Source organism: Salmo salar, chromosome 01 (assembly GCF_965601325.2).
Source record: "Salmo salar chromosome 01, fSalSal1, whole genome shotgun sequence".
NCBI lineage: Eukaryota > Metazoa > Chordata > Actinopteri > Salmoniformes > Salmonidae > Salmo > Salmo salar.
Window position 1 is genome coordinate 84,645,578 of NC_138291.1, and position 26,513 is coordinate 84,672,090.

At 41.3% G+C, this 26,513-nt stretch overlaps 1 protein-coding gene across 2 annotated transcripts in view; it reads left to right on the top strand.

Annotated features, from left to right (window-relative positions):
• Positions 1-26,273, top strand: part of baiap2b (BAR/IMD domain containing adaptor protein 2b) — a 144,267-nt gene extending 117,994 nt beyond the window's left edge. The window contains exons 8-14 of one of the 2 annotated variants that reach the window (XM_045723386.2): positions 2,521-2,757; positions 7,320-7,605; positions 9,615-9,819; positions 10,162-10,233; positions 10,453-10,624; positions 15,976-16,013; positions 25,311-26,273. In XM_045723386.2, coding sequence (XP_045579342.1) covers positions 2,521-2,757; positions 7,320-7,605; positions 9,615-9,819; positions 10,162-10,233; positions 10,453-10,624; positions 15,976-16,013; positions 25,311-25,410 — 1,110 coding nt within the window. In that variant the 3' untranslated portion in view covers positions 25,411-26,273. Of the gene's footprint in view, positions 1-2,520; positions 2,758-7,319; positions 7,606-9,614; positions 9,820-10,161; positions 10,234-10,452; positions 10,625-15,975; positions 16,014-17,129; positions 20,212-25,310 lie in introns of those variants that run through there. The other variant, XM_082977483.1, reaches the window with a different exon arrangement.
• The last annotated feature ends 240 nt before the right edge of the window (positions 26,274-26,513 follow it).

The window sequence follows — 26,513 nt, forward strand, 5'->3', positions numbered from 1 at the left end:
ACAGTATAGAGAGAGAGTGAGTTTTCATAGAGAGGACAAAGGAATTTCTTCCACCTTACAGAACTGGAGAACCGAACGACATTTATGTTCTGGAGAAGGTATAAAAGATCGGTGAAGAATCCAGCTACGAACTGGTCCATTTGGTACAATTTTGTTAAACTCATGAGAGACAATACCGCCACATTACCATGTTTATAGAAGAGTCTCAGGTATGAGACTTACATCTAATGGTTGTATAAAATGAATGAATAAGGATGAAGCTATTTGTGAGACGATGGGATGCTATGTAATGATGTTAATGTGAGAGAATTGTATTTCTGTTTAAAGTTTCACTAAGTCCTTGGCACGCCCCCAGGGGCACAGACAGGCCCTGGCGTCATGAGACAGCTTTTTCGATGTTCCGAATAAAATCCCCATTTAGGTTTTCTATCACCAGACCAGCTTACCTCGATAACGAGAGGGCCAAGGTTTGAGAGGAGACCAAGCTTTTCTCTTGCTGAACTTTTAACCATACCACGTGGTTAAACTCTTAGACTATCGATACCCACAGAATAAGAACAAGTTTTTGATATTAATTACTAGTCTGCAGCTAGGAATTTGGTATCATTGAACGCGAAGACCGACAACCGCCGAAACAGCTATTCTATAACGACATGAATGAATGTTACTCTGAACTATCCATTCTAACCACGACAGAGAGAGGGAGAGAGAGCGGACAAACTCTCCAACAGAAACAAACTTTTCAACATAGATCCCGACGACACACTGAGCGTAAATATATAAATTGATTGCAATTGTTCTCGAGTGAGTGAGTGTTCATGTGCAAAGGATTAGCATTTCAATTATTATAATTATCAACTCTGTAGTGCCTTCTCAGCTGACCCCCACTCCCCTTTTGTCTAAGAAGCCGCCATGCCGGTTTAGCACACTAGGGCACATTCCTCTATCATCTCTTTGTACCATATCTACTGTTTGTTATGCATTTCTGACAATTGATGTATGGATGACTCATAGTGAAGACTGGGTTCGTGCAGATAACCAACAATTTACGACGTTTGGAATGAGACTAACGTGAGGTAAATAATAATTCATTAATTCGAAGACTAATTGATCAGATATTAAAATATCTGGAAGTTATATTAGGAAAATTATAACTTTGTAATCTGAATATTTTCCTTGGTGCCCCGACTTCCTAGTCAATTACAGTTACATGATTAATCAGTTTAATCGCGTAATAATAATTACAGAGAGTTATTTGATAAATAAGTCTTCAGTTTAATGATGCCAAAGACACGACATCAGTTACAAATTATTATTTACAATGATAGCCTACACCAGCCAAGCCCTAACCCAGATGACGCTGGGCCAATTGTGCGCCACCCTATGGGACTCCCAATCACGGCCATTTGTGATACAGCCTGGAATTAAACCAGGGTCTGTAGTGACACCACTAGCACTAAGATGCAGTGACTTAGACCGCTGCGCCACTCGGGAGATATGTCACTTGGATAAATACTGTCTGACAGTCAAACAAATGGAATTGGTATTTGGTATCAATGGGCACACTCAATGTGCTATTTAGAACCTAAATGTGTTCTTCTGCTTTCCTCATAGGAGAACCCTTTTCAAGAACCCTTTTTGGTTCTAGGTAGAATCATTTTGGTTCAAGGTGGAACTCTTTTGGGTTCCATGAAGAACCTTTTCCACATATGGTTCTACATGGAACCCAAAAGGGTTCTACATGGAACACTAAAGGGTTCTCCAATTGGGACAGCCAAATAAAAAATAATTCCAAAATGGTTCTAAGAGTGAAGTTTATGGAGAAATCTGGCAACCCTGCTGAGTATTACAGCCTGTGTTACACTCAGAAAGCTTTAACGAGTGGATGTGGAGGTAAAACTGATCAGAGGTAAGCTAGAGCAGGAAACCCAGAGTTGAAGAGAGAACTAGAGGAAAGGCCTGGAGGCTACAGATGGTGTCGCAGGCTGCCTTGAGTGTTATAATCCTGGGAGGCTACTGGTGGACAGCTTTGCGGTGAAACGGCTGCTAGACTGGTAATGAGGCTGCTTCAGCTCCCCGGCCAACAGATACTGTAGAAGAGCTGTCAGAGCTGAGAGAGAAGGGCAGAGGGTGTGAGGTGAAGCTCTCTCTCTCCTTCTCTCTCTTCTCTCCTCTCTCTTTCTCTCTCTCTCTCTCGCTCCTCTCTCTTTCTCTCTCTGTCTCTTTCTCTCTCTTTCTCTCTGGGATGCCATAATGTAGTTATGTTCTCAATCAGTGAACCTTTCACAGTATAACGATTTGTTCAACAGTTTCTCCTGATCTTTATAACCCTATAGTCTTCTGAAAAATCTCCTTAAATACACACATACCTCACATCACGTACCTTTTGAGCGGGTTCTAAGGAACACCTTGTTAATCACTCCTCTTCCATCACCAGAACATCTCTATATTCAACTATCTCATCCCTACACAATGTCTCACTTTTCTCTCCCTCTGTCTTTATTTACCTCTCTTCTCCAGGGTAAGGACCTTCTAGCCCAAAAGATCCCAGCATGGCAGCAGGCGTGTGCTGACCCTACCAAGCTGCCTGACCGTGCCATGCTCCTGGCTCAGCAGATGACCTCTGCAGGGGGTACCCTGGGGTCCGGCTCCCACACTCACCACGGCTCCAAGGGTAACCTGCTCATCTCTGACCCTATCCCGGGGGCCAAGCCTCTGCCTGTATCCCCCGAGCTGGCTGCACTAATGGCCCAACAGGTGGGTCACTGTTACTAAGATGTTACTGTGCTATTACTATGGTACAGCTACAGATGTAGGATCTATTTTGATCATTGAGAATGTTCCTGCACAGCAGGAAATGCAAACTTGAAGTGTATTCAAGGTTTTAAAGGGCTTCTAAAGTTTGTCATTTCCACTTTAAAATGGCAGACTTGGTTTGCCCTAACGAAAAATATATCAACCCCTACAAGATTTTTTCCATTCATTATATTTCATGTTTTTTTTTCCATTCACATTTCCTGTTGCTGCAGGATTATTTTCCTGCTGTAACAAACTGGCTGAAATGAAGATCCTACATCTACATAGAGCTGCTATGGTTTTTCAGCCCTATTGGTGTGGAGAAACATTCAGCTAATCGAGTGCCACATGTATCAATTGTTGCTCATCATCACTAATTGTGTTTTTGATTATGAAGCTTTGAAGAGCTTTGTGTGAGTGCCTGTGTTTGTGTACGAACCTCTGTATCAGTGTGTTGCATCAGTGACTGAGTGAGCGCTATTACCATCCAGTAGGCTAGGGTGTTGTGGATAGGCGTAATTCCATGACTCTGGATCATAATGTTACGTGTTTGATCCCAGTCGTGGACACTGTTTTTTTATTTTTTATTTTATCCCTATCCCAAACCTTAACCCTTTTCTTAACCCTTTGTAATGAGTGCCTGAAAAGGTTTGGCCACACACGCTTCCAACTCAATCATCAAGTTTGCAGACGACACAACAGTAGTGGGCCTGATTACCAACAATGACGAGACAGCCTACAGGGAGGAGGTGAGGGCCCTGGGAGAGTGGTGCCAGGAAATAACCTCTCACTCAACGTCAACAAAATAAAGTAGCTGATTGTTGACTACAGGAAACTGCAGAGGGAGCACGCCTCTATCCACATCGATGGGACCGCAGTGAAGGTGAAAAGCTTCAAGTCCCTCGGCATACACATCACTGACGATCTGAAATGGTCCCCCCACACAGACAGTGTGGTGAAGAAGGCACAACAGCACCTCTTCATCCTCAAGAGGCTGAAAAAATGTGGCTTGGCCCCTAAAACCCTCACAAACTTTCACAGATGCACAATTGAGAGCATGCTGTCAGGCTGTATCACCGCCTGGTACGGCAACTGCACCGCCCGCAACCACAGTGTTATCCAGAGGGTGGTGCGGTCTGCCCAACGCATCAGCGGGAGCAAACTACCTGCCATCCAGGACACCTACAGCACCCGATGTCACAGGAAGGCCGAAAATATCATCAAGGACATCAACCACCCGAGCCACGGCCTGTTCATCCCGCTATCATCCAGAGGGCGAGGTCAGTACAGGTGCATCAAAGCTGGGATCATGAGACAGAAGCTGTTTTTCAATCTTAAGGCCATCAGACTGTTAAATAGCCATCACTAGCCAGCTTCCATCCAGTTACGCAACCCTGAACCTTAGAAGCTGCTGCCCTATATACATAGACTTGGAATCACTGACCACTTTAATAATGGACACTAGTCACTTTAATAGTGTTTACATACTGCTTTACTCATCTCATATGTACATACTGTATTATATTCTACTGTATTTTAGTCAATGCCTCTCCAACATTGCTCAATCTAATATTTATATATTTCTTAATTCCATTGTTTTACTTATAGCTTTGTGTGTATTGTTGTGAACCGTTTTTAGATACTACTGCACTGTTAGATACTACTGCACTGTTGGAGCTAGGAACACAAGCATTTCGCTACACCTGCAATAACATCTGCTAAATATGTGTATGTGACCAATAAAATAGGATTTGATTAGTACCTTAACCCTTTGTAATGAGTGACTGAATGTAATGTTTTAACTCTATCCCAAACCTTAACCCTTACCTTAACCATTTGTAATGAGTGACTAACCCCTTAACTTTGAAATTTGACGTTTGGAGAACGTGGCTGAACGTCTAATTCTGCTGTGAGACTGTGAGAGCTTGTTGAGTCTGTTGCCTAGCGATGCCCCAGGATGTTGGGATTCCATTACGGAATCTCTCAGAGCCTCTCCTTCAGAACACAGAACCCCTCAGACACACGCACACTCACAAACACACACACACACAGACACACACATACACACACACAAACAAACATTTGCTGATGCAAGTAAAGTTGTTAGTGCCGCATGCTAATTAAAATGTTGCCAGTAGGAAGGAACAGAAACATGTTCCTTGGGGCTGTTGGGCCATGGTTCTTTCACACCCTGCCTCTTCTCCAGTCTTCTGTCTTATTATAATTATTATTATTGTTGTGTTTGTGTGTGTGTGTGCATGCATGCATGCATGCATGCCTGCGTGTGTGTGTGTGTGTGTGCGTGCGGTGTGTGTGTGTGTGTGTGTGTGTGTGTGTGTGTGTGTGTGTGTGTGTGTGTGTGTGTGTGTGTGTCTGTGTGTGTGTGTGGTACAGTAATACACTACATGACCAAAAGTATGTGGACACCTGCTCGTCTAACATCTCATTCCAAAATCATGGCCATTAATATAGAGTTGGTCCCCCCTTTGCTGCTATAACAGCCTCCACTCTTCTGGGAAAGCTTTCCACTAGATGTTGGAACATTGCTTCGGGGACTTGGTTCCATTCAGCCATTTGTGAGCTCGGGCACTGATGTTGGGCAATTAGGCCTGGCTCGCAGTCGGCATTCCAATTCATCCCAAAGGTGTCCGATGGGGTTGAGGTCAGGGCTCTGTGCAGGCCAGTCAAGTTCTTCCAAACCGATCCTGACAAACCATTTCTGAATGGACCTCGCTTCGTGCATGGGGGCATTGTCATGCTGGAACAGGAAAGGTCCTTCCCCAAACTGTTGCCACAAAGTTGGAAGCACAGAATTGTCCAGAGTGTCATTGTATGATGTAGCTTTAACTAAGGGGCCTAGCTCGAACCAAAAACAGCCCCAGTCCTCTGACAGTTGATGTTGAGATGTGTCTGTTACTTGAACTCTGTGAAGCATTTTTTTGGGCTGCAATTTCTGATGCTGGTAACTCTATTGAACTTATCCTCTGCAGCAGAGGTAACTCTGGGTCTTCCTCATGAGAGCTAGTTTCATCATAGCGGTTGATGTTTTTTGCGACTACATTTTCCGTATTGACTGACCTTCATGTCTTAAAGTAATGATGGACTTTCATTTCTCTGTGCTTATTTGAGCTGTTCTTGCCATAATATGGACTTGGTCTTTTACCAAATAGGGTTATCTTCTGTAAACCACCCTCTTCCTTTTCACAACAAAAATTATTCTCTGAAACGCATTAAGAAGGAAAGAAATTCCACAAATTAACTTTTAACAAGGCTCACCTGTTAATTGAAATGCATTCCAGGTGACTACCTTATGAAGCTGGTTGAGAGAATGCCAACAGTGTGCAAAGCTGTCATCAAGGCAAAGGGTGGCTACTTTGAAGAATATATTTTGATTTGTTTAACACTTTTTTGGTTACTACATGATTACAAATGTGTTATTTCATAGTTTTGATTATTCAACAATGCGGAAAATAGTAAAAATAAAGAAAAACCCTTGAGTGGGTGTGTCCAAACTTTTGACTGGTACTGTACGTCGCCATGAGCAGCACTACATATATTGCGATGAGCAAGATGCACGACTTCACGGTCACACACAGTATCTGTACTGGTTCGCTTCACGCCTTTACAATGTGATAGCCACGGGAACAAAACAGCCGAGAAGTTGAGCCTCGCACTTTAAAGGTCCCGCACAGTCATCCTGATTCCCATGTACAATTGCCTTTTGACTGACTAAAACATCACCCATCATTTTTTTCGCAATAAATATACTCAGAATTTGAGAACATACTTTTTCTCTCATTTGTCTAACAATCAGGAAGTGTAAAAATACAGACAGTTCTTTGAAACGCCTACATCAGGCAACATGGACACAGTATTGCAGTGAGATAATCTCAATCAAATTTGCTTATACGTAAAACAACACAAACCACATTGAAATTGCATGCAACATCCAATCCTTTCATACATCACATCATGGTTCCACAAATGATTTGTTTATCCAACAGTTTGGTTATTGTAACAGCATCAATGTAGACAAAATGTTGGCTGTACAATGTAGCTAGCTAGCCCTAATGGAATTGTTAGCGCTGTTTAATCTTGCACAGTTTCAGTTGAAATTGGACAGGGTGAGTTCTGGGTACAGTTCATAATATATAGACCCAAGTGTGAGGTTGAATTGAACACATACGAGCAGGGACGGGACAATAAATAGACCAGAGCCAGCTGTTCCCTCTCTTACGTGAGCTTGTCAGAGATTATGGAGGAACTGTGAGCATGCCAGAGATTATGAAGAAACCGTGAGCATGCCAGAGATTATGAAGAAACCGTGAGCATGCCAGAGATTATGGAGGAACCGTGAGCTCACACGGGAAAGCATGCTCATGCGAAAGAGGGAACGGCCTCTTACACAGACAGGAACCTTGTAAAACTATTATATGGTAAACGGCTTAAGTAGTTCATCTTAGTATATCCACCATCTTTGCTTAACAAATCAACACATTCTTTCCTTCCTTCCTTCCCTTCAGCGTCTAATGGGACCAGGAGGAGTGGACGGAGGGATGGCCATAATGAACGGAACGGCAGGGGCGCATGGAGGAGCAGGAGGGGGAGGAGGGGAGGACTACCAACACTGGATGGAGGGGAAGATGGCCCAAGCCCAGGCTCAGGCCCTACAGGCTCAGGCCCTACAGTCCCAGGTGGCTAAGGCCTCCTCCCAGCACCACTCCCAGCCCCACAGACAGGGCAGCGAGGTCTACTCCAACACCCTACCCGTACGCAAGAACGCCCCCGCCAAGAGCAACACTACCATGGGTAAGGAGGACAAGGATAGCGGAGCTCCATAAACATTTTGAGAAGCCCTCAAAGTTGGGCTCCGGAATCACATGTACAGTAGCTACACTGTAACAAATTGATGAAAATGTTTTTCTAAAATCTTACAGTTAGCTACTGCAATTCAATATTACAGTACCATAAAAACCAATGCATTATGGGGGCTCAATGGCATTTCGCAATATAGGCAGTCAAGTTAGTCACTAGTGTGCTTTTAGGAATTTAGCCTCAGTCACAGAGACCTTAGTGAGAGAACTGCTTGTTTGTGACCTTCAAGAATTAGATATACACTCCATGCGGTCAAGGAGCAAATTTTGTGCAGTGTGTGCTGCTCTTGTTCCCTCCATCTACTTTTAATGGTTCCTATCTCTCCTTTTATCACAGTGCACACCTGCAGTTAGAGGGGTTGGGTTAAATACGAAGACACATTTCGGTTGAATGCATTCAGTTTTGCAACTGAATAGGTATACCCTCCCCCGAAAGTTTAGTAATGATATTAGGTACAGTGGGAGTTTATGTAAAAGGGCTTTATTCATGAAAAAATAGAAATGTATCAACCTACATGACATCAAATACTTTCAATTTCAATTTTCGTCTAAAATGACATACCCAAATCTAACTGCCTGTAGCTCAGGACCTGAAGCAAGGATATGCATATTCTTGATGCCATTTGAAAAGAAACACTTTGAAGACTTTCAATTTTGACCATTAGATGGCAGTAGTGTGTATCAGATTGATCCAGTGAAGCATTGCAATACCGGACAATATTTTGTATCAAGTCTTCCCAAATGTGGCGAATTGGTCAATTGATACATTTTCAAGTACATAACTATAGAGAACATAAAAAAATGATATGGTAATACAAAATGTAAGTTTACAGACTCCCAGGAATGTCATACATGATGGCTCATTAGCTTATACACTAACTATCACACATCTAGATGGCTGGGCGGGGTGGGTGTGGAGCCATAGACAGCAGGGGTTCAAACTGTAGAACCCAGTTCCTACATTTGAATATAAAATGGATTTTATCGAACAAAACTATGCTACATTTTATCTCTGAGTCCCTCAGGATGACTAATCAGAGCAAGATTACTGAATGTAAGTACCTTTTTTACCTTCAGAGGTTAATGTATCAAACCAGTTGCCGTACTAAACGTTTTTGTTGTTGTGCACTCTCCTCAAACAATGGTATTTTTTTTCACTGTAATAGCTACCGTAAATTGGACAATGCAGTTAGATTAACAAGAATTTCATCTTTCTGCCCATATAAGACATGTCTATGTCCTGGAAAGTTTGCTGTTACTTACAACGTCATGCTAATCACATTGGCACACGTTAGCTCAACCTTTCCGGTAGAGGGACACCGATCCTGTAGAGGTTATAAAGTACTACTTAAGTACTTTTTTTGGGGTACCTGTACCTTAATTTACTATTTATATTTTTGACAACTTTTACTTTTACTTCACTACATTCCTAAAGAAAATTATGTACTTTTTACTCCAAACATTTTCCCTGAAAATTGTCTAATTCACACACTTATCAAGAGAACATCCCTGTTCATCCCTACTACCTCTGATCTGGCAGATTCACTAAACACAAATGCTTAATTTGTAAAGATGTCTGAGTGTTGAAGTGTAACCCTAGCTATCTGTAAATTTAAAAAACAAGAAAATGGCACCATCTGGTTTGATTAATATAAGAAATTTGAAATTATTACTTTTGATACTTAAGTATATTTTAGCAATTCCGATTATTTTGCTGCGACAACACTGGTCAAATTAAGATCCTACACTTCTAGATATAATCTCTGCTCCCATTAAAGTTCAAGGTAATTTCCAGTAATAGGGTACAGTACACTGTAGTAAAACATTTTAAGAAGTCCAGCTAGTAACTCCCTGTTTGTCTGTTTTCTTCCGTTTTGGTGTCCAATGAACACATCCCTGGATTTGTTGTGATAGTCTCTGTTCCTTTTTCCCTCGCTCCTCCAGGTCCAGAGACCCGAACCCTTCCCCGGTCTAGCTCTATGGCAGCAGGGCTGGAGAGGAATGGTCGTACCCGTGTCCAGGCCATTTTCTCCCACGCGGCTGGGGACAACAGCACCCTGCTCAGCTTCTCTGAAGGAGACGTCATCACCCTGCTGGTGCCTGAGGCCCGCGATGGATGGCACTATGGAGAGAACGAGAAGAACAAGATGTAAGTAGCCTAACTCCATCTGATTCACTTTGTCTATGGCACCACGAGTAACATTTAGTTGGTGGTCCTCTGAAGCTCATTTGGTAGAGCATGTCACTGGCAATGCCACAATAGTGGGGTTTGATTCTCAGGACCACCTATACATGAAAAATGTATGCATGCATGACTAAGTTGCTCTGGAGAAAAGCATCTGCTTAATGGTATTTATTAGGGTGAATCTTTGCATGAGATATGAAATCATACAGTAAGTTTCCTAACTCTTGGTTTTGTTGTCAAATGCTGCTGTCAATGTTGAATTACTGTTGCTGATTCATCTGTTGAATCCTTGTGTCTCCTCATCAGGCGGGGCTGGTTCCCTTTCTCTTACACACGTGTCATCCCCGAGACTGAAAGCGACAAACTACGCGTCAACAAGTACATTTTCTCTCTTTTTTGCAGTATTGTGTTGGGTATTTGCAAGGAAACAGGCCTTTAATGCTCATCTTTGTGTTATTCATTAGAAAATGATCTGTTCATGTGAGATCAGTTATTTTCAGTTCTGGCTATGTCTTTGTCTAACTATGTCTGGTTCCAGTAATCAGCTATTCTCATTTCAGTCTGTGTGTAACTAACTGACTGTATGTCTGTTTCCAGTCTCCACCATGGTAAGAGCAGCAGCACAGGCAACCTGTTGGAGAGAGAGGACATGGCAAGTGCAACTCCCCCTGACTACGGTATGTCATCTCGCCTGCTGGCACAGAGCGCTGCGATGGCACACAGCAGACAACAACGCCCATACAGCATGGCAGGGCCAGGCTTCTCACAGGTAAACAACAACAACACGCACACAGACACACACACTTGACCCCCAATCGCTCCTTCCCCCAAACACGTGTAAATATTGGGCTATAAATTGTGCCTTCCTGTGTTATATTTATGCTAAAATGTGTAATCTATTCTACTGATCCATTTACTTTATGTTCGTATTCTTATCTTTTATTATTGTTGTTGCATTGTCGAGAAGGAACCTGCAAGTAAGCCTTTCATTGTACAGTATATACCATGTGTATCCTGTACATACGACTAATAAAACATGAAACTTGAGCTTTGGCACCCACACGTAACCTTTATTTAACTAGGCAAGTCAGTTGAGAACAAATTCTTATTTACAATGACGGCCTACACCGGCCAAACCAGGACGACGCTGGGCCAATTGTGCCCCGCCCTATGGAACTCCCAATCACGGCCGATTGTGATACAGCCTGGATTCGAAACACCTCAAGCACTGAGATGCAGTGCCATAGACTGCTGCGCCATTCGGGAGCCACATACACAGAGTTCAGTTCCCTCTGCTTTGGAAACGTTAGCTAAGCTGATGGGATGGTAGTGCGTCAGAGAGAAACACAGAGAGGCAGTGTGTGTCTTGTAAAACTTGTGGGGACACACAATTCAGTCCTATTCAAAAACCGTACCCTTCCCTTAACCCTAACCCCAGTGGCGATTTTAGCATGCAAACAAACAACAAAATGGTGGGGATGCATGCCAGCAAAGCCACTACACAACAAAACACTGAACAATATATTAATTGCAATATAACGGTGACAAACTGTGCCCACAAACTGTCCCAACAGCAGAGACCAAACAGCAGTCCCAACACCTTACCACTGCTAAACGTGGCTATCAGCTGAGCCTTGTCTGGCAACGAAACAGTTCATTCAGCCTAATTTAATGCCTTTTAAAAAACATAGCTGATATGGCTGACTTGCTTAAACAAATGTGGTTTCTACTGAGAATTACGATGTGCAAACTGGCGTAAGGGGACGACAAGCTGATAAGAGGCAATAAATGAGTGAGCTAGGACGGACGTAGTCAATATAACTATTTGTTTAACACTTTTCAAATGTACAGCGACAGAATTCAGAACATGTGCCGTTCTTACAGTGTTCTCCCTGAACACCAAGTCAGAACCGTAGGATAAATAAAAGGGGCATATAAGCAGACAATGAAATCTCTTACAAAATTCGATGATTACATTTCTCTAAAACAGGTTATAGGCTACATGTGCACCACCAAGTCAAAACAGTAGGCAAAATTAAGAAGGGAAAATAGACCAAATTATTAGGGTGAGGCTACTAACAGCTCACTAAAAAGCATACACTTAGCATTACTTTCTTAGCTACAGTATACATATCTCCCTGGCATATTACATAATTTATGCAGCAGCGTACAATATATTTTTGGACTCACCATCTAGTGCTGTGCTCACTTGAAGGTGGCGCGGCAGTCCTTTTTGGCCAAATTTTATCATCAAAGTCATGCATTCTTTGTATTTTTGTTGCTTTCAAGACAACTGGGAACTTGGGGGAAAAAAAGTTGAATCATGATGACGTCAGTGATCTTCAGGTCATAGCTCTAGAAAGAGGCCCGAGTTCCCAACTTACAATTCCGAGTTGGATGACCATTTAAAACTTATTTTCCCAGTCGGAGCTCGTTTTTATTTATACCTATATTTAACTCTGCGAGTCAGTTAAGAACAAATTCTTATTTACAATGACAGCCTACCCCGGTGGCACTGGGCCAATTGTGCGCCACCCTATGGGACTCACAATCACAGCAGGATGTGATTCAGCCTGGATTCAAACCAGGGACTGTAGTGACACCTCTTGCACTGAGATGCTGTGCCTTAGACCACTGCGCCGCTCGGGAACCCTTTTCCTGAGTTCCCAGTTGTCTTGAACTCATTGAAGTCAGATTTCCCAGTCCCGAGTTAAGTTGTTTTGTGTGCGGCAGAAATCATGCTGGATTGACAAATCAAATCCAAGTTTATTTGTCACGTACGCCAAATACAACAGTGAAATGCTTACTTACAGGCTCTAACCAATAGTGCAAAAAAGGTATTAGGTGAACAATAGGTAGGTAAAGAAATAAAACAACAGTAAAAAGACAGGCTATATACAGTAGCGAGGCTACATACAGACACCGATTAGTCAGGCTGATTGAGGTAGTATATACATGTAGATATGGTTAAAGTGACTATGCATACAGTGAGGGGAAAAGTATTTGATCCCCTGCTGATTTTGTACATTTGCCCACTGACAAAGAAATGATCAGTCTATAATTTTAATGGTAGGTTTATTTGAACAGTGAGAGACAGAATAACAACAAAAAATCCAGAAAAACGCATGTCAAAAATGTTATAAATTGATTTGCATTTTAATGAGGGAAATAAGTATTTGACCCCCTCTCAATCAGAAAGATTTCTGACTCCCAGGTGTCTTTTATCTGGATTTCTTTGTTGTTATTCTGTCTCTCACTGTTCAAATAAACCTACCATTAAAATTATAGACTGATCATTTCTTTGTCAGTGGGCAAACGTGCAAAATCAGCAGGGGATCAAATACTTTTTCCCCCCACTGTATATGATGAACAGAGAGTAGCAGTAGCGTAAAAGAGGGGTTGGCGGGTGGGACACAATGCAGATAGCCCGGTTAGCCAATGTGAGGAGCACTGGTTGGTCGGCCCAATTGAGGTAGTATGTACATGAATGTATAGTTAAAGTGACTATGCATATATGATAAACAGAGAGTAGCAGCAGCGTAAAAAGAGGGGTTGGGAGGGCACACAATGCAAATATTCCGGGTAGCCATTTGATTACCTGTTCAGGAGTCTTATGGCTTGGGGGTAAAAACTGTTGAGAAGCCTTTTTGTCCTAGACTTGGCATTCCGGTACCGCTTGCCATGTGGTAGTAGAGAGAACAGTCTATGACTGGGGTGGCTGGGGTCTTTGACAATTCTTAGGGCCTTCCTCTGACACCGCCTGGTGTAGAGTTCCTGGATGGCAGGCAGCTTACCCCAGTGATGTACTGGGCCGTACGCACTACCCTCTGTAGTGCCTTGCGGTCAGAGGCCGAGCAATTGCCGTACCAGGCAGTGATTCAACCAGTCAGGATGCTCTCGATGTTGCAGTTGTAGAACCTTTTGAGGATCTCAGGACCCATGCCAAATCTTTTTAGTTTCCTGAGGGGGAATAGGCTTTGTCCTGCCCTCTTCACAACTGTCTTAGTGTGTTTGGACCATGATAGCTTGTTGGTGATGTGGCATATATTATTATATATTAGTATTATATATACAGTACATACAATACTGTACATACACTACTCAAACTCACTTAGCTAGCCCAGATATACTGAACAAAAATATAAATGCAACATGCAACAATTTCAACGATTTTATTCAGTTACAGTTCATATGAGGAAATCAGTCAACTGAAATATATTTTTTAGGCCCTAATCTATGGATTTCACATGACTGGGCAGGGGCACAGCCATTGGTGGGCCTGTGAGGGCATAGGGCCACCCACTTGGGAGCCAGGCCCACCCACTGGGGAGGCAGGCCCAGCCAATCAGAATAAGTTTAATTAAGCCAAAAAAGGGCTATATTAAAGACAGAAATACTCCTCAATTTCACCAGCTGTCCGGGTGGCTGGTCTCAAACGATCCCGCAGGTGAAGAAGCTGAGTGTGGAGGTCCTAGGCTGCTGTGGTTACACGTGGTCTGCGGTTATGAGGCCAGTTGGACGTACTGCCAAATTCTCTAAAATGACATTGGTAGAGAAATGAACATTGCATTTTCTGGCAACAGCTCTGGTGGACATTCCTGCAGCCAGCATGCCAATTGCACACTCCCTCAAAACTTGAGACATCTGTGGCATTGTGTTGTGTGACAAGACTACACATTTAAGAGTGGCCATTTATTGTTCCCAGCACAAGGTGCACCTGTGTAATGATCATGTTGTTTATTAATCAGCTTATTGATATGCCACACCTGTCAGGGGGATTGGATTATCTTGGCAAAGGAGAAATGCTCACTAACAGGGACGTAAACAAATTTGGGCACAATATTTTAAAGAAATAAGCTTTTTGTGCTTATGGATCTTTTCTAGGATATTTTATTTCAGCTCATGAAACATGAGACGAGCACTTTACATGTTGTGTTTCTATTTTTGTTCAGTTTATATAGGAGGAGTCAGCCATCAATGTGACAGGCTGTGTGTTTTACCAGTACACCAGGTCCCCAGTCTAACTCAACGCAGCTTTCTCACAACGTTCTGGCCCATTAACTTACGTAAACAGGGGATCAGTTCCTCTCTGCCTCACACACACAATGTGTGTGTCTGTTTGTCAAGGATGTGTGTGTAGGTGTGTGTGCGAGCATGTGTTTCTGAATCTAACTGTCTGTGTGTGTCTGTCCGTCTGCCCGTCCGTCTGCCCGTCCGTGTGCGTGCGTGCATGTGTGTGTGTGACTGGCCTCACAGAGATGACAGAGCCCAGATTGGAGAAGGCTGCTTGCTGCTCGGCTGCCTCTGGTCCTGACGAAAGTAGTTGTGACAGGAGACCGCTGATAACATGAAGAGGGACTAGCCCAGCTGACTGTAGACACACACACATTGTCACTGTGGCGAGAGTGAGCGGAAGCTATGTCACATTATGTAACACTGAAACCGTCCAAACTCAACCCTTTACAGGGCTTTTGGGTAGGAGGAGGTGGAGAGGTACTGTACGTGGGCATGATCATAGTCTCTAATTGCTCAGACAGTCACGTAACCACTCCTTTGTCTTGTTTTCCCACCTCAAATCATTTTAGGGATATGTCTCTAGTGGCGTTCTGAGAGAATAGAGATAGTTACAACAGACAATTCTGTTAGTTCTATAGTTCTTCAGCCGTATCACTCTGACTACAGGCAGTGGTGTTCTGCTGGTGCCCCCTACTGGCTCATATCAGTATGTCAACTGTCAACACTTCATTGACCGATAATATCATATTGATATAGGCCATTTAGCAGACACTTTTATCCAAAGCAACTTAAAGTCCTGTATGCATAAATGTTTCTTAATAGTGGCCCTAGCAGCAATCAAACCCACGGTTCTTGGCATTGTAAGCACCACATGCTACCGACTGAGATACATTGGACCATAAACTACTGCTGATAAACAGTAGCCTACCTGTCTGTCTGTCTACCTTGTCTAACATGGCGGTACAATATAGCCAGCAAATCAATTGCTACTGTTTTGGATTGCCAATCAAGCAGTAGTGTTATCATGAATTCTCAAGTTTACAGTGTGACACAAAAGTGGCAATGACTTGATGACTGAAATGTGATTTGTCTTTGTCTCAACAGCAAGGACTTGAAGAGTATGAGCAACGTTTTTCAACAAGGTAAGCTCAATCTTCTCTCTATAGATAAAAAAAATACCTTTGATTGTGATACTGAATTGGTAAGGTTTGGACAGGATTGCACTAGAAAGACTGGGGATGCATTACATATACATTATCAAAGAGTAGCCAGTACAAGTAGGCAGGTCATTCCACTGATAGGAACTCTGACTTTACAACGTCAACTGTCAAACTACAAACAAGGACACATCAGGTTTTTGTTGTGTTATTTTCCATTTTAATGGTTTCCTTTCTGTGATTTGTCTTTCTGTTTTTTCCCCGACTAATTTGATTATGAGACTTAGCTATGATATTATCATGATTATGTGATATCATGTGGGATTAAAAGGTTGCTACTGACAGTTGGGCCAGCCGATCACAGTAAGAGGTGAGATTCTAGACCTGGTAGCCAAAAGCCCAATGGTGGTCCACCACAACCCATGTTGGGCCAATGGGAATCACTTATCCTTATCTCATTTATCCTAATAAGTATTTTACCTCAATGTTTTCCTTTTACCTTGAAACACATGTTTTGTTTTAGCTTTTAATGTTAAGTTTAATTTTGGTTCTTTTTACATTCATTTTTTTATGTTTTTAAATTTGAAGTCAGGGAAAAGCCTCAAGCTGACACGCTCCCATAATGACCCTCCACGCATCATGCAACTAGCTAGCGCCTCCATATTATTACTACTATCCCGCTGCGCTCCACACTGTGCTCTGTGTCAATGTGTAGACTACAGTATAGTAGACCTGGGTCCATGTAGTCGGTGGTTTCTATACTATTTGAACTCTGTCAACATTGACTGTGAAAGACTGTCAGTTCATGTCAGAGAAATGAATTTGAAAACATTGTACTGTCTCCTCCCTATACCTCTGGGGGAAATGTTATGTTTACTGTATGAAATACTATGATATTGAAATAATCATTGTGAATGGATGAAGGGAATGTTCAGACAGAGGCAGCAACATGACATCCAGCTCCAAAGTTAGCCAAACTACAGTACATGCCTGTAGATTGGCCAACTGTATTTGGCTGTGAATGTGTTGCTCCACTGTTGTTTCTTTGAGTGCCTATATACCCCACCTACCTGGAAGCTTCTCCTTCTCTTTGTTCCACAGTTCCGAAGGGGGAACAGTTCCGAAATTGATTTCAACAGTGTGAGAAGGGACAGACAGATACACAGACAGACACAGACTCAGTTTGCTGCTGCTGCAATAGGACTGACTGCCTGCCAGGCACCTCTGCAATCCCTCATCAATAGCCCTCCTCGCCAGTCACTCTCACCCCTTCTCTCCCACCCTCTCTCTAACCCTCACCCCTCCTCTCTCGCACTCTCTCTAACCCTCACCCCTCCTCTCTCACCCTCTCTCTAACCCTCACCCCTCCTCTCTCTAACCCTCACTCCTCCTCTCCCGCCCCCTTTCTATCCCTCACTCCTCCTCTCTTGCCCTCTCTCTAGCCCTCACCCCTCCTCTCTCACCCTCTCTCTAACCCTCACCCCTCCTCTCCCGCCCTCTCTCTAACCCTCAGCCCTCTTCTCTCGCCCTCTCTCTAATCCACCACAACACTCCCCTCTCCACCTGAGCTTACCAGTCCATTCCCCCCCCCCGTCCCCCGTCCCCCGTCCCCATCCTCTCCCTTCCATCCCACCAAGGGAAAGACTTGTCTCTCCCCCTATACTCTTCCTCCTCACCCTCCTCACACCCTGCACTTCCACGCTACGCTGCAGTTCCCAGGCCAAGCACTGGTGGAACCAGAACCACAAAGCAGAACCAACTAACCCCACGCTAAAGGACTGACACCATCCTGAGCCATCCTTATTAAAATCATTGGAATGATGGACTTTGTCTGAGGAGGAAAATTAGTCATATCTTTAGCTTGTCTTTCATGCATGTACATGTCTTTTCTATTTAATCAGGATTTCTTCCTCTGCAAACATACAATAAAATTAAAAAATGTTTTTAAATAAAATCTTCAGTGTTCTCCAGCAGAATCAAGGTTGAAAGATGAAGGATTTATATTACCAGTGTAAATCGAAATGGTAATCCAAAGGGGATTGTTTTACTAATGTAAAGATGATCATGTATGATGATCAAAAAGTTAAAGTTCATCTACAGTATACTGTGTCTTCTTATGCTTCAGACAGTAACTTTACTTTACAGACTGTGAGGTCCTTCGGGTAACTTCTAATATCCCTCTTTAAATGAGAGGTTATGTATCACATGTAGTGAAATAACTCAAATGTAAATGTTCATTTTTCATTTGAACTTATAATGAGGGCAGGCGACCAATGAAATAGATGGCAATGAGTATGTACTGTACATAAATGTACCATAAAATAAAATGGATGATTATTATGTCTATTGATTAAATCAGTTCATCAAATCGCACCTTAAAAACGAAATGATTTGTATTATCATGTTATTATTACTATTATTAGCCACAAGGTAATATGTTTTATGATGTCTGAGGTCTAGCAGGCAGTGTGAAAGACACGTTGCTCTGATATCCATGTACTACGGGGCCTCTGAGTATTGTTGTTTTGTCTGAATATCAACATACTGTACTTTATCAAGGCTGAATGGGTAATAAAAACAACCATCATCCCTGAAAGAAAGTGATGCAAGGCTCTGAGTAGGGTTACCGTTCAGGCGTTCATGCATGAAAGAAAAGACAACAGATACCTGTTCTACACCTCTGCCATCCCACGACAAAGGTACTACATTTCATGGGGCCCGATTCAGACCTTTGCTAAGTAGGACTTAAGTCAAGAAAACAGGGAGTTAATTCAACATTGTTTGACTTAAGTCCATGTTAAGTCAACTTATCTCAAGTCTGAATAGGGCCCATGGTGCGTAAACCATGTTGCCAAAGCAACACCCTCTCTTCTCATTCTCTCTCATCCCCTTCAATCAGTGCTGCCTGGCTGCCAACTGTTTACAAATAGCTTTAATAATTTACTAGACAGTGTCTCTTGCTGTGCATACAATAGGACAATGATTTGGGAGCAACATCAATAAATGTTTTCTATCTATAAACCAGTCAATCTAATCGTGTCCCCTGTGCAATTACCATATGTCACAGAACAAATAGGTAATTCTAGTCTGCCCAGTTATATACTGTACAGAGACCTTGGAGACAATGAGTGGGTCAGATGCCCTTAAAAGATTCATAATTTGCCAACAGCACAACTGCAAATTATGGCAATAACTGAATTGGATCGATAGCCATTTAGATCTTCGTAATAAATAAGCTTGCATGTACTGTGTCTCTTGCTATTTTGACACATATTTGCACTACACATGAAATGAGAAACCTTTAAAAGGGAGAAGGGTTGATTCGTTATTGTAACTTTGTTCAGCCTTCTTGTACTTTAGTCTTTGTAATAAAAGACTTGAATAAAGAAAGGAAATGAAAAAGCATGACTCTGTATCTGAGGCAGGATAAAATATGTATGTCTGTTATTTCTATGTGCTGAATAAAGAACGACGCTAGTCTGTTTGTCGGTATGTCTGTCAGTACCTGTCGATATCAACCCCTGTCCTGTCCAAATCAGAAATGATTGCCGCTAAGTATTAGGCTATTTGCTATCACAACACTATCTTTGAATTCCCCTTGAAATCCTATTAGATTGACCCAATTGTTATAATTTGCTAAAGGGAGAAAAAGTGACATTTACTGCCAAACTGTACTACCCAAAACTCCTTCCCTGCCACAAACAAAATGTCTCCTTGCTGTGTCTCTCTTGCTCCCTGTCCTTCTCGCTGTTTGTGTGTAATTCCTGTCTTCCCCTAACTTTGCCAACCCCCTTCTCTGTCTATCTGTGTTTTGATAAATGTAGAGACAAAAGCGCTCTCAAACGAGTTACTACGACCGGAAGCTGCCAATGTTTCTTCTTTCTCCACTAGAATAAGGCTAAGGTATGAGTGATCAGACTGCAACATCTGAAGAGATGGCACACCCACTCTCAGTGGAAAAAAAAATAATACAATATAGTATTCTTCTATTATTTCTGAGTCCGTTTTTTGGAACAATGCATTTTTTTGTTGTGAAGATGAATTGGAATAATGTACAGAGAATGATTGATATTGATGTGCATGCTTTGGGGGACACCAAAATAGTGTAATGTTGAAAAATGACCTCTAATGTATGGTGACTTTCTACTATAAAAATAAGCTTAATAAATATCATTTCAGTTGAGTACTCTATTGTATTTCTGTACCCTTATTCATGCACATCTATCTCCAAGGCCTTTGCAATCCCGGGGGACTTTTAACATAACACTTTTCTATTTTAAAGACCGTTATGCTTAATTGGGAAGTTCGTTTATTTGTCTAACATGATATACAGCTAAAGGCCAACAATAGTTGCTTCTCATTGGTTGAGTAATCTATAACAACTGTGATGTGTTGCAGTAGAACAAGTATTTAAGATGCTTGGGGAATACAAACTTGGTCATGGATGAAGTAATTAATTGTTAATCCAAATGCATAACAATATGGTAACACTTTACTTGACACCCAGCGTCACAGCACATGACACGGTCATAACCATTTTATAATATGTCATCACAACTGACATAACTTGTCAACCTGTCATAATATGGCCATAACACTGTCATAACCCATATATTTACAGCTGTTGTGACATACTGCATTATTGCATTATTCTATAGCTGGTTATGACACCTACATGCGAGTGTCAAAACCCACATTTATTCAAATGTGTGTGGGGGGGTCCAAGAACTTTCCTTTTGTCTTAAGTCCTTTGTTTTTGTTGTAATTAATTCTTTACAGTCATGTTTGTTTTGTCATCATATTTTAAATAACTTGTAGAAAATACATTTTATGACACTGTCATAAAGCATTATGGCCTTCCTGTGTCACTTTACTTGGACAAAGAAAATGCATTTTATGACACTGTCAAGAAGCATTATGACCATCCTGTGTCACTTTCCTTGGACTAAGAAAATACACTTTATAACACTGTCAAGAAGCATTATGACCATCATAATCAGATAGGCCCATTACATACTGCCCTTATGTCAGTCAGCAGTCACAAAGAGGGTGTCTTGTCTTGCTCCTAAAATCTACTCCTGCATTTATCCCAGTCATCAGAAACATAGCTTTGGGGTAGGTGCATGTCTGATATCAATGTGTGCGCAATTACAATGATAATTTAATGTGGTCAATTTCAGAACATTTTAAATTAACATAAACATATTGTTGACAAGTAGTCTATGGTGTAATGGTACGTTTTGCCTTGTGTGGTATGTTTTGTCATTTTTGACACTTATGTAGTTGTCATAACCAGCCGTAAAATAACTACCATGGTAGGTTTTGTGTTTTTTGTTACACTCTTATGTAGGTGTCATAACCAGCCATAAAATAACGCAATATATGTCACAACAGGTCTAAATATGTGTCATGACAGTGTTATAACCATATTATGACAAATGATGTCATAATACAAGGGGTTGGTCTAATCCTGAATGCTGATTGGTTAAAACCACATTCCAACCGGTGTCTATTCCACAAATGATCACCAGCTAAATCTATGACGTTAAAATGCCTATTTACTCTGTTCCATCTGATTGAGCAATCCACTGTCTCATCAACCCAGCCAGCCACTTTATAAACTTGATCTCCACTATATAAAAGGTATATAGACATTATCTCACATTTATTTTAGACTGACATTTAGTTTTCAACAGCAGATATTTGTATGAACCTTGTCTGTCTTTCCCCGACATTTGAAACATTGTTTCAATATTCAAATTCGATCTTCAACTGTCCCATTGTAATGAACGTGTCTGGTGTCGGGACGAGGCAGACAGGCAGGCAGCGTTTCTCAGCCAGTGGAAATCATGAAACAGCTGGCATCATTTTTATGGATCTATAGAAAGAAATGTCAATTGAAAAAAGGTCAAACGAAACGAGTTGCAGCTAGTTTGCAGTCTTTCCAGCTTCAGTTTGAAGTGATTGTGTTAGCTGTGTTGTTGTCTAGTTTCTCTGAACAATAGTGTCCTGACGAGTCAGCACATGTTCTATGCCAGGCATAATCGCGCTGCATTAGTTCAGTGTTATGGATGTATCCAAATAAATGTCACTAGAAAACAGCTTAAACAAACGCAAATGGGGCTACTGTTATTCTGGCTACACTTTTTGACGTGACTGTAAATTAGCCGTAGTTGGCTAGCTAGCAAGCAAGTAATAAGAACATTGCCAGCCAGTATGGCTATGGAACATTTAGTACGAACGACTGGGTCGCATCCAAAGATACAGAACAAAAAGACTTAACGGCTGGGTCGCGTCTCTAGCAACCGAACTGATAGAATGGACGATCAGCCGATGTGGAAGAATGAAATAGTGAATACATTCATAAAAATAACAATTTAATGAAAATATGTCAATCATTATTAGAATTTTTCAAAGCCGGTGTTTGGAGGATATATATTGGAACGTTTTGCCGGACCTCGACTTCGTTTCTGGCCTGTCACGGCTGGCAAAAGGAGAGGACCAAAATGCAGAGTGCTTAGTTCCACATTTTATTTAAACTGTGAAATTTTGCAATACATAAATAAACTGAATTGACAAAACAACAAACCGTGATGCAGAGGAGAAACAAACACTACTCAAAAATAATCACCCAGGAAGAAAAACACCTACTTAAATATGATCTCCAGTTGGAGACAACGAGGACCAGCTGCCTCCAATTGGAGATCATCCCAAACAAACCAACATAGAAATACAAAAAACTAGAACCAAAGAACATAGAAATAGAAAACATAGAAAAACACAAAACACCCCCTGTCACGCCCTGACCTACTCTACCATAGAAAATAACATCTTACTATGGTCAGGACGTGACAGGGCCTAACAACACCTGTGCCAATATATCCTCCAAACACCGGCTTCTCGGCCATTATCACTTAATTATGACATGGTTATGACCGTGTCATAACGTGTTATGATGTTGTGTCTCAAGTAAAGTGTTACCACAATAATAATATTGTACAAATTAGTTTGTGTTCAAATCTAGTACAAGTAGTCGTCACCTTGGCTTCCTCTCCCACTACCTCATGCATGCAGTGCTTCACCCCACTTTACTTTACACATTTTCTGTCACCTTCTATCTCGATGTTATTGTCAGGATGGTGGTCTGGCCACTGCCCTTTCTAGTACAGTACAGTAAGACCTGTTTTATTTAGATAGTCCCCTATCGATGGTCTATAGATGCTCAAACTGCATCTTTGTTGTTTTATAGCAGCTTGTGAGGGTTAGGGTTTGTGGGTGGAACTAGGGTTAGTGGATAGTTTGTTAAACAGTTTGACTATTTTCTGAACATCTGTATGGGGACTATCCAAACAAAGTGTTAGTGGAACTATCCAAACAACCCACGATCCACCGCTATACCCCAGCCGGCCAGCTCCTCCTGCTGCTCCCAAACAGGTACTTTTCCTTACTGCAGATAAACCTTACCTGTGAATCCTCCTGACCTGCTCTGGATATCGTGCCATTTAACTGTTGTCTGCCTTTACAGTACTCTGTCTGTGGACGTTTGATTGGTGGAATGTTTGTGTATGTGTCATATGCCTATTTATTTGTGTGTGCCTGCTTGCTTGCTTGCCTCGCTCCTCTCTTTTTGCGTGTGACTTTTTTATGCTGGTTCTTTTGTTTTGTTGTACTGAACAAATGACATTTTGGGGAGTAACACTCTTTGATGAATGACATAATAGCCTAAGATTATTAACTTTAGTGTTATTAACATCAGTTGCGGTTTTGTCAAAATATGTCAAACTAAACATACACTGTAAAAAAAAGTCCTGTTGTTTTTACAGCCAGTTACCTGTAAGTTACTGTAGAAAAAGGTACAGTATGTTACCGTGAAGTCCAAAGAAACTTTGGTTTAACAGTTCTTAACTGCATCTCTTTACATTAATGTACTGTTAAACCAGTTTATTTGGAATTTACGATAACATTCTGTAGCTTTTACTTACAGTAACTTACAGATAACTGGCTGCCAGTAAGTTACCATAAAAACAAGAGGATTTCTTTACAGTGTACTTATGGGAAAACAGTGTTTTGAATATGTTTTACTGTCTTTAAATGATCAAATGTTTATGTAAAGTAGAAGTTCAAACAAATGTAAATATGTTATAAATATGTCATTATTATTTGAATACTGTGGCTATGGTTAGTTTACTAAGAAGTTAGACAGTGTAGTGAAAAGTAAGTTATATGATTTCGACATTGTTTTAAATGAACATGAATGTTCACACCATAGGACTGTTTACCTTTTCAGTTTGGGGCTTTTGAGTGAACAGTTTGCCCGCTTTTGAGTCAAACGGACCCCTCGTAAGTGAGAAGATGATTCCCATGTTACCATTCAGCCAAAATATCAACCATTCACCAGCTTCCTCTCCCTTCTATGTGCCTTGCTATCTTTCACTTCCGCTATCTTAGTGCACCTCACTGTCATCATCTGGTTTCATGAGGAGGGTTCTACCCCATTCCCCCATTCTATGGCTTTGTCTGAAATTGCACCCTATTCCCTATATAGTGTATAATTGTTTTGCAGAGCCAGCACACTATTTAGGGAATGGGGTGTCATTTTGGAAGTCCCCACTATCTCTTGAACAGTTGACATTATTTTATTGTCTTACGTCAGAATGTCTCACATAGGAGTGATGTCGCTTGGTGGAAAAGAGTGGATATTCGTCATCATTGATGTGCTTTCATTCTGTGTCTCACCAAACAATCAGGGATGGGCATTGGTTGTGCATTCCACCCAGAGAATGATATACATTCTGAAAATATTAATTTAGGGCTCTATTCAATCTGTATCGCGCAAGTTCAGCGTTACAGCGTATTTACATTTAAAGGCAATGTTCCTGCGTTAGCGGAGACTGCATTCACGGTAAATGCTGCTTATGTCGGCTCAATCTGAAATGACCTTTACATTTCTATCGCGCATTTCTAAAGCTTCAGCGATACAGACTGAATAGAGCCTTAACAGAATCTTAATTCTCTGTTGATGGTTTTGTTGCATGATGCTTGCCTTGCGCACACATCAAAGCCTTATTTCAACCTTATTCCATCTTCATTCAGAGGCATCTCCAAACTCACTCGCCAAACTTCTCTACTATGTACTCCGTAATGTTTAGTGTTAATAACTAATGGATCGGTTGGTTCCCTCCACATCTCCTCCCGTTCTTCATCCCTTCTGTCCTTATCCCTTCCTCCTGTTTTCATCCCTTCCTTCCACCTATCCGTCTTCCCTTCCTCTTGTCCCTACAGTGTCCCTCTGCCTCAAGAGGAACCAGCCCAGGCCACTGAGGACCAACCCAGGCCTCTCATCTCTGTCGATGACCAGTCTCCTCCTCCAATCCTCTATTAACGCCATACTCTACTTCCTATTATCCTTGCCTCCGATTGGTTGCTGTGAAGCACAGATACATTTAGCCAGCCAATTGGAAGAGAAGAACCCTGATTTTGTTTGACAAATCCAAGCACACACAGGACTAATCTTTCACAAGTACTGTAGACCATGTGCTGCACAACTTTGAGCACAGACTGAACTATCCATAGCATTCAAGCACACCTAGCCTTGGACTGCCTCTTCAAAACAAATAAAGCATTTGCAAACAGTAATAAACTGTATGCAGTAAATTATAACTGAATCTGTTATTTGTTAATAATGTATGCATATGTTTAAGAAAATGTAATTGTTTGATCTATCTTATTGTGGGTGTCTAGTTCTATTTTACTTCTTGCTATTAGCGATTTGTAAGATTTGGAGGAATTTCTTTGAATTTGTTTGTGTGAGCAATACATTTGTCACAAAGTAAACTATGTTATACAGTATATGTTAAAGGGCCAGTATCAGGGAGAATATAAAGGGCACAGGGCATGGCGGCTTGTAGAAACACATTTCTACATGAGTCTGAGCCTCACACTAGATTAGGAGAGACGGAGAAAGAAAAGGTAAATGTTATACACAATACTGTAAGTTATAGCATTCAAATGCTTTTCACTGTTATTCTCATATTTTAAATGTCAGAAAAACAATAATATTAAGCATTCATGCATATATCAACTGTATAGTATGACATTATTACATAAAAATACAAAGGAGTTGTTGTATTTCGTACTATTTTATAAATATATTTGCTTCTCATCCCATTTAATTTGTCTGTATATTTATAGAAAAAACTGAATTTACTAGAGAAAATAAATTAATATTGCAGAGTATATTCCAGATATTACCTGTGTGTTTGTACTGTGTTTATAAGAAATTCTTGACATGCAAGTCTCCTTTTATACTTTCTTTGCTTCATGTTTTTACATTCAACATTTTTTAAGTGAGCATTATGAGTTGGCTAGAAAGCACAAACAGATTTGGGACCAGGCTATGTAATACATGAGACCCACATCCATATGTAAAACAGACTTTATTTATATTTCATAATAAGGTACAGAAAGTAACCATGTGACCAGTAA